The sequence below is a fragment of the Falco peregrinus genome, chromosome 1 (genome assembly GCF_023634155.1).
Source record: "Falco peregrinus isolate bFalPer1 chromosome 1, bFalPer1.pri, whole genome shotgun sequence".
NCBI lineage: Eukaryota > Metazoa > Chordata > Aves > Falconiformes > Falconidae > Falco > Falco peregrinus.
The window spans coordinates 89,606,290-89,615,180 of NC_073721.1; the positions used below are offsets into that span (position 1 = coordinate 89,606,290).

General features: G+C 50.1%; 1 protein-coding gene across 1 annotated transcript; it reads right to left on the minus strand.

Annotated features, from left to right (window-relative positions):
- Positions 1-2,625: 2,625 nt before the first annotated feature.
- GSC (goosecoid homeobox) lies at positions 2,626-4,529 on the minus strand. Its single transcript, XM_005244010.3, has 3 exons — positions 3,850-4,529; positions 3,399-3,658; positions 2,626-2,948 (listed from the first exon to the last, which is right to left on the minus strand). The coding sequence occupies exons 1-3, from the start codon at positions 4,178-4,180 to the stop codon at positions 2,796-2,798; spliced, it is 744 nt and encodes a 247-aa protein (XP_005244067.3). The 5' UTR covers positions 4,181-4,529; the 3' UTR covers positions 2,626-2,795.
- Between the last annotated feature and the right edge of the window lie 4,362 nt (positions 4,530-8,891).

The following is an 8,891-nucleotide window of genomic DNA, read 5'->3' on the forward strand; positions in this document are numbered from 1 at the left end:
TACTTTTCAGTTGTCAGACTCTTCCATGTTGCATAGAATCTGATTTTGTAGTGTAAAAAAAGTGGAACGACGCTTTTAAGTTTTCAACAAACACTAGTGAGAAAGAGACAGCTACTCCTACTGTCTAATGGCACAAATACCATTTTTAGTAACTAAGCTAAAACTTTCAGGTTGAGATTACAATTTCTTTTCAATTAGATTTTAAAGTGATATTATTAACTCTAGTAGGTCTACATCTACATGTAGTAATAGCAATAGATACCAGTGACTGCAAGATGCAGCTTATCGTAACCAAGACTTTATAGAAAACCCACAAATTAATTCAGACTAAGGTACAATGTGATTTTAAAGCAATCAGTTGTGACTTCATCACAACCCCATGCATAGAGAGCATGCTTTAGAACACAAAGTTTTGAATCTTGTCACGTCCCACACTCCCATGGAACAAAAAAGTTCTAAATAAATACATAAACTAGCGTGTTTGGTGACCTGGATCTTCCATGGTTCTCGAGCACCTTGCTCCCATTGGAAAAGCTTAAAAATCTCTAAAGACATAGACTACAACCTTAAGTAACTATACTACTGGTTATCAAAAACATATTTAAAGCCCACCCCTTACAAATCCAGACCCAGTTTAACTCTCACTTTCAACTTCACAGGCTAAAAATCCTTAATAGTGACTTCCAAAATTACCACTCTGCACACAAAAACACAAAACAAAACCCTACAAAGCTCCCAGTGTGGCAGTAGAGAAATTTATACATGGGAAGTAAAGAAAATATATAAGTGTTTGCAAAATCCGGGGCAATACCATCCTTAGACCTGTCTTTTATTTGAAAGTTAAATATGCACTTTAAAATCTAACAACAACTAGATACAGAAAAGATGACATTAAAAATCCACTCAGTGACAATTCCTGCATATAACATAACAAAACACTTCTTTTGAAACTTACTTGTCAGTAATTTCAAAAAGAATTTGTAGCACTGGTGTGTTGTGATTCAATACAGTTTACAGAGATCAGATAAGTGTCCATAGTAACAGGGTAGCATCTCCAAAATGCAACAGCTCTGTAGAGCCAAACCATTATATACAGTCAAGAAGGAGAAGAATCCATTTGCTTTTGCCTTTCCTCCTCTGCTGTGCTAAAGAACAAGAGGCTAAATTTCTTCTTCTCTCCAAGACAGCAGTAGCTATGAAACTGTAAGCCCCCTAAAGGACTGAGTCATACAAAACCACAGTTAATTTCTTCCACAGCAGCTGTTCCTACATCTTGATACGGGGTAGAGACTGCTCAGAAAGGGATACCACATCTATGTGGAAACATGGATACGTTAAGAAAGGTTAAGCGAGCAGACAGATACTGAGACTGGTTCTATCAACTAACACCTGCAATACACACCATACTACAACACCCACAAAAAGCTGGATAGAGCAGGAAAGGACAAAGATCACACCAGTTGGTCCTTTCTAGTGTCACTGGAAGCAATGGTGAGCATGTTTGTATCAACCAATTTATTGTCTAAGCTAGATGAGCTGAATGGATACAGGTGAGTTTAGGCGTTGGCCGTAATTAAGGATAATCAGCTCACTACCACTTAACTTCTAAATAAAAGGCATAGCATGAAAATTTTCATCTAGATGTTATTTGCATTAGCTTTATATCTTTAGGTTATGTTTTAAATTTATAGACAGCCTTTGTCATCAAGGAGAAAGGTCTTTCTAACCATGACAACGTGGGGGAACCAGGGTGGCTCTGTGATGAAGAAATGAGCACTAAGAGTTGGGAGTCACAGGGGAAAGAAAAAGCGTTAAGGAAAACAAACGTGAATTTTACAGGGGGGATAGACATCTTTTTTTTTTTTTTTTGTGAGACCTTCACAGAGGGACGAGCCAAATGAGATCAGGCTGTCACTGCTTTCCTAATTGCAAAGGTGGTGCCTCAAAAGGGGAGAAAATTCCCGCCAGCGATGTCCTGCAAAACACCCCCAGAAGCAACACACGAGAGCCCGTGCTCCCTTTAACGCTGATACACCTGATAACGGCCGGCACTTACTCGTAGCGATGTTAAACACTGATGTGGCGAGACAGCTTTTTCTACACGGGGGCCAGAGGCAAGCACTTTGGAAACTCGGCAGAGCGCCGCGCTCGGGGCAGAGCACCGGGAGGGGGGCCGGGCTGGCCCTGCCCAAGGTTACCGCCGGCGGGCCGGGAGCGGCGGGGCGGGGGCTGCCCGCCGGCGCCCCCCGGGGGGACGCGTGTGGACGTGGGGCCCGATCCGGGGCAGGTCGGTCCCGCCGGGCGGCCCCGGGAGGAGGGGCGAGCTTTGCTGCCGGCCGCGGCCCCCTCGCCGGGCCCGGCCTCAGCGGGGCTGCCCCGGGCGCTGCCGACAGGGACGGGGACCGGTGCTCTCTTTCGGGGGTGAACGATCCGCCGCCGCTTCCCGGCCGGCAGCGAGCGGGTGCCCACCGGGCAGCGCTGCCCTCCCGCTTGCGCGCAGCGAAGCCTCGTTAAATAAGTAACGGCGGCGGCACGGCCGGCCCTGGCCCCGGGGAGCGGGGCTCCGCCGCGCTCCTCTCCGGTCCCCTCTCCCCGCGACGCAGCGGGGACGAACGCGCCGCCGACTACCTGTGCAACACCTCCGCAACACATTTTATTTACACGCAATGAACTCGGGGCATGGTACGTTATATACAGATATTTTCCCCCTCCGACAAGGCAGAGCTTGTGCAAGATTAGGAGCATCCTCTGGAGCGTATCCGACAGTCCACGGGAAACGTCCCCCCTGCCAGATATCAGCTGTCGGAGTCCAAGTCACTTTTCCCGTCCTCTTGCCTCTTCTCCGGGGACGTTTTGGACGCTTTATTCCATTTTTGTGCATTTTCTGACTCTTCAGAAGACGATCGCTTTTGCCTCCTCCACTTTGCCCGGCGGTTTTTGAACCAAACCTGTTACGTGCAGAAATCAAATTATTAGGGGAAAAAATGAAATATGCAAACCCGCCGAACGACACCCCGCCACACATCCCCCCTCACCCCCCCGGCCGGCCGGAGCCCTGCCCCGCCCGGAGCCGCGCTGGGCCGGAGGGCGAGCGGCCGCTCGGGTGGGAAAGACTGAGCGCGTCCAGCAGCCACGGCCGCCTCTCCACATGTGCTCACAACCGTGCGATCGGCTCGGGCAGCCGCCCCCAGAAAGGCGCTGGGCAATTCATAATAATAATAATTTTAAAAAAACAAGAAGAACTTTCCCTCTCGCCGCCGCAAACGTGTTGCTCCCCCCGCCGCCAGCCCGCCGCTGCCGGCGGAGCCGGGCTGGAGCCGCACGGAGGTACCTCCCGCCCGAGCGCGTCTAAATGCGAAAGGGAGAGAGTGGAAGGGGGGGAGAAGAAAATGAAATACCTCCACTTTCTCCTCTCTTAAGTGCACCCTTCTGGCCAGCTGTTCCCTGGTGCCCACGTCTGGGTATTTCGTTTCCTGGAAGAGGTTTTCCAGCGCTTCCAGCTGCTCGTCAGTGAAGATAGTCCGATGCCGTCTTTTCCGCCTGCAGTGCAGCTGGTTCAGTAACTGCAGCTCGGTCCGGGACAAAGTGCCCACGTTCATGTAGGGCAACATCTGATGGGGAACAGGGGACATCAGGACTGACCCACTGCCCTCGTAACCTACGGACAGACAGATGAGACGACGACAGGCTTTGCATGAGATCGCTGCTCCCCCCTACACACACACCCTTTGCCGAAAAAGCCCCCACTCCCGCCGCCCACGGCCGCCAGCTCCCCGCCACCCCCTCCTGCCCCGCGGCTGCGGGAACAAAGAAAACCCGTCCGCCCCGTCCCACGCGGGGCCGCCTTACCTGCGGGGGGGACGCAGGAGCACTGCTGGGCCCCCAGGGGCGGCACGGCCCCGCAGCACGAAGGGCCCACGGGGGACGCAGGCACATGCAGCTGCCCGTAGTAGTAGTTGTTGTAGCCCAGCCGAGATCCGGTGACCGCCGGCGGCAGCGCGGAGGCGGGTGCCACCGCCCGGGAGTAAAATCCGCCGTAGTCGGAGGCGCTGCCGTAGAGCGAGTCCCCGTGGAGGCTGGGGAAGACGACGGGCGCGGCGCTCGGGGGCAGCAGCACCGAGTCCTTGCAGCGAGGTCTGGCCGCCAGGATATTGTCGATGCTGAACATGCTCACAGGCATGCCCCAAACCGTGCCGGGGCAGGGCAGCGGGGACCGGCCGGGGGGGGGGGGGGGTGGGAGGGAGGGAGGGAGGGTAGGTGGCGGCGGTTGCGGTGGAAGGGAGGGAGGGGGGGGTTGGGGGGGGGGGGAAGGCTGGAGAGACACGAAATCGAAACTTTTCGGAGAAATTTTAAAAAGGGATCGGAGAGCAAAGAGCGGAGGTTTTTCCGAGGGCAGCTTGCGGGCAGAGTGTGCGTGTGTGCCTGTGCGCGTGTCTGCGTGTGCGTGTGCGCAGGATCCACCCCTGGAACTTTCCCCCCTCAACTCTCGCCTGTTTACTGATCTCAGCCCAGAGGGCTGCTCGGAGTATAATCCATCTGAACCTCTTCCCTTTTTTATACCCAGGCGACGTCATCCTGGATTTAGTTCCTGGTAATATGCAGATGACAAACAAAACCAGATTTGATTTTTTTTTTCTCCCCCTTTTTTGGTGGGGAAGAGGTGGGGGTTACACAAAGGAGTGAAAGGAGCCCGGGTCTGTGTATTGAGAATTAATGAAATTAACGTAATCCTTTCCATTAGTGGGCTTTTTTGAAAGGCCCCAGATTTAGGCTTGATCTCTGCTGCACCGGCTAATTGCCCAGGTTAATCTTGTTAATGCCATTGTGCAGAAGTGGTTAGCAGCTCCTAGCCCTCTCTATTATGTACCTACTGTGCTCGTGTTAGTTCACGTTAGTGGGTGCGATTTCCTCTGTCTGAAGCTCAGATTCATTATTTATGTTTCGAATTGGTCGAGAAACACTTTTTTATAAATAAATAAATAAACTGCGATACAACCGTGCAACTCTTCCCCCTCCAAGTATTTCTGTAGCAGGGTTTGAATCCTGCGTCCCCCGGCTCGGAGAACTGAAGGGGCACTGAGGGGTATGCGTTCCTCTGCTTTAAGCTTTAGGCAGTGAAGCAACAACGTCTTCACCGAGTAAATGAACTATTTTTTTTTCTCTTTTTGCTCCATCACCTGACGTAAATGTACGCGTGAATGTGGTAAACAGTTTATTTTTTTTTTAACAGAAGCCCATCCAGACAGGTATCACTTTTTGTTTTTAAACAAGCCAGGAGGTGGAAATTTTAAAGACCAGTGCCATCTCAAATCCCCGGGTCTGGTGGGTGTTCCGATTCGCTTCCGATCCATCCTGGTGCCTTTTCCTCCTCTTTTTTAAGGAAGAATCTTTCCTTTTCTAGCTTAGAAAACAAAGCCTATAGAATTGCAGTGATACGGACAACTTTACATTTTGCATGTTCCGTGAATTTAAAATGGAGCAGCTTTAAATCCCTAAAACTCTTCCTATTAAGACGTTGGGCTCTCTTGGTAGCTGGCTTTTGTGATTTGCAGAATACTTCGTCTGTCACGACTGTCACTGGGAATCCACAGGAGGTGAACTGAATAAGATTAGACTATTTGCCCCATCAACCCTCCATCAAAGAAGGTAGGAAATTGTACGCATGAAATGAAAACAAGCGATTAGGGTCCGTTTACGAGGAACACATTATTTTTCCTCAACAAAGAATACCCTCGTTAGCGTTTACTCGCACTTTATCTTTATCCGTCCTTTCCTCTGTATTCCAGGATTTAAAACCGCATTTGAGAATTATCTAAACCAAACCCCTATTTCTAGCTAAAGACTCGCATAAACGTTAAAGAAAAAGGATGCCAGGACCGAATCCTCACTTTATTGATACGTCGCGATGTGACTAATTACTGACATCGTTTCCTTTACTTCAATTTATTTGCCCATCACTTTCTTTCCGCCTTTGGCATTTAGACCCGAGCTCCGTGCAAATTTTGCGAATTTGATGTAAAGTGAAACTATTTGACAGAGGGTTTTTTTTGGTGCTGTGAGATTTGGAGGGTTTCTGCTGTTGTTGTTTTGAGGTGTTCCTTTAATTTTTGATTGTTTATTTGTTTGTTTGGGGGGAATTTGGGGCTGGTTTGCTGGGTGGTTTTGGTAAGTAATTCCCCGAGCGCAGCCCGGCCAGGCTGCACGCAGAGCGGCGCGCTGCTTAATTCCGCCATCGGGATGCCCGTTCACGTCCCCGGCGGCTCCGCGGCAGCGCGCGGTGGCATCTCTCCGGTGGCCTCTGCAGCCCCCGGCGGTGAGCGGGGCTTCGGGCGAGCCCGGCTGGGAGCCCCCGGCGGAGCCAGGCCCGAGGGGCTACCGACAGCCGAGACACGGCCAGCTGTCCCACCGGCGAGGAGGGCGATATGTCCCCCGCGGGTGCCCCGGGGGTCTCGGAGGGGAGCACCCCTCCTGCCGGGCCGCGGCTGCTGCTCCGCGGGGGCGGCGGCGCAAGACAGGGCACCCCGCGGGGCTCCGCGGAGCCCGGGCGGCGGGGACAGCACCGTGCCCGCAGGTCGCCGCCCCTCGGAACAGGGTCACCTCGCTGGAGGCCCGCTCGTGCGGAGGCCCGCGGTGGGGTGCCCGTGGCTCGGGCGCTGGGCATCACTTGGTCCAGGATGTCGCCGCCGCGCCTGTCCCGCTGCTCCCAGGTGCGGGGCACCGCGGGGCCCGAGCGGGCAGCGGAGGGCGGCGGCACCCCCGGGCTTCCCCAGCACTTTTTCCATCGGGAAGGCTGTGCTGAAGGAGGATCCACCACGCTGCAACGCTTACCTTTATTCCATTTTAGAGATTATTTGTTCAAATAACTTTTCACCCCCGTGGGGAACTTTTGTTTTGTTTTCTTTTAATCTTAGCAGTCTCGCCGCGAATCCCCGGGTTCGATGCCCGCTTCGCAAAACCCGCTCTCGGAGTTTCTCATTTCGCATCCGCTCCTCGCTAACATTGGAACCGTAAAATTGCGTTAAACAAACAATCAGTTGTCACACGATGTCGGGATGAAATTGTAATAACAAATGAAACGCAAGCAAATTGTGCTGCATAGTGTTGCTAAGCAATTGTTTGTTACCGGAGGGTAGTCGCAGCATGGGTTGAAAGAGAGATCTAAAGAGGAGCGGGGCACGGGGCAGAACAAGCTGTTAGGTATGAAATAAAGCAAACACGGCAATGATTTTCAATATTATTACCCAAACACGATTTCATACAAAGCAATCACCATGCACAAGTCAATGAAAATGCGCTTGTCGAGAAATCGGCCGGGTTTTTTATTTTAAGGTATTAAGGCATAATTCCGGGGATGCAAAATGCAGCGCCTGGCCGGCCTGCGGCGGGAGCGGTACCCGGACCCTGGCCCCCGCCCGGAGGACCTTGGCCCCCTCCTGCCGCCCGCCTTGGGCCGCCGGTCCCCGGCGGAGGCTGGGACCAGTCGGTGGTGCTGGTGGGTCGCCGCGTGCCAGCCCCCCTGGGAAACGGCGCGTCGCAGCGCGTCTCTCACGTGCAGATGCCATCGCCTCTCAGCGTTCCCTACGCTGGTTTCAGATGGATTGCATCATTGCTTCACCAAAAAAAAAAAACCCACCCAAACCCAATCAAATAAAACCAAAACAACACCCCCCCCCCAAAAAAAAAAAACCAAACACCAAACAAACACCAAAACAAAAACAACCAACAACAAAAAAAACCAACTAAAAAAACCCCACCAAACACAAAAAGACCCATACAATGCGAAATTACGGTAATTTGTTCCCAGAATAAAGTTATCTTGAACTGATTAGGAAAGTCAGTCACTTGAAAACGAGGCAGAAAGGCTTTTTTTTTTTTTTTCTTAAAGCTTCCCTCTAACGATATCAGCTTCTAAAGTTTTCATTCATATAAACTTTATTAATGAAGATCTTTTATTTAAACGTCAAGGGGATTTGAAATTTAGAGTAAATTATGAAGCACGCATGTCTTGCCAAGTCATGGGTCAAATGCATTTGTGAAAAACTGCTAAAAGAGCATATGGTTTTGAATTTTTCTACAATGACTAGTGTTTAAATAAATTGCTTGTACTGCTTAACTTCATGTATAATTTTGACAGAAATTGGCCTATAGCCTTTTGATATGTAAACATTTCAGGCTTTTATGCGGTATAAAAAGACACTTGCTTTTTGGGATCAGCTAAAGCAGTCACCCTGTAATTCAGCAAACTGGCACCTAGCATTACATTCTTGCTACATTTCAAGTGGCAGCATAAGGGGGGGGGGGGGGAAGAGAAGGGACATTTCAAAAGCAATGTCCAATCGGACTTAAAAACTGCAAATGAGGTGAGAATGTGCCACTCACTATCTGATTGAAATGGATAAACCATAGCGCTCAGGAGAATTCTGTCTTGTTTTCTAAAAAACAGCAGACGAATCGGTGAAAACGGACTTCAACGCAGCACAGACCTGACGTGCATGTCAAGTTAATGCCTTAGAACAAAATCCGTCTAAAGTACAAATAGGTGTGATAAAGAAAAAACAGATAGCCCTTCTGAATTCTATCAGTTGTTTCTCTTTTACAGACTAAAAAAGTTTACAGTCTGTAATAATCAAATCAGACTTTTATATATGGAATATTGCATAAAATGTATATAAATATAACATAACCTTGTGAACTGCCACTGAGCTAGCTGCATGTTCACTTGCATTTCACCACTTCCTAAGTCTTTTGCAGTTTTTGCTCCAGCAAACATCCCACTGAATTCAGTCAGTGCTTTGGTTTTTTGGGGTGTTGATTTGCTGGGGTTTTCTTGGTTTGGGTTTTGTGCTTTTTTGTTTGTTTGTTTTTGTGTGTTTGTTTTTTTTCCTTGTGAA

Coding starts and splice junctions, on each gene's coding strand:
- GSC (XM_005244010.3), bottom strand. CDS start 4,180: ATGCCTGTGAGCATGTTCAGCATCGACAATATCCTGGCGGCCAGACCT. Junction 3,659..3,849: donor CTCCTGCGTCCCCCCCGCAG/GTAAGGCGGCCC, acceptor GTCTGTCCGTAG/GTTACGAGGGCAGTGGGTCA. Junction 2,949..3,398: donor TAAGAGAGGAGAAAGTGGAG/GTATTTCATTTT, acceptor TGCACGTAACAG/GTTTGGTTCAAAAACCGCCG.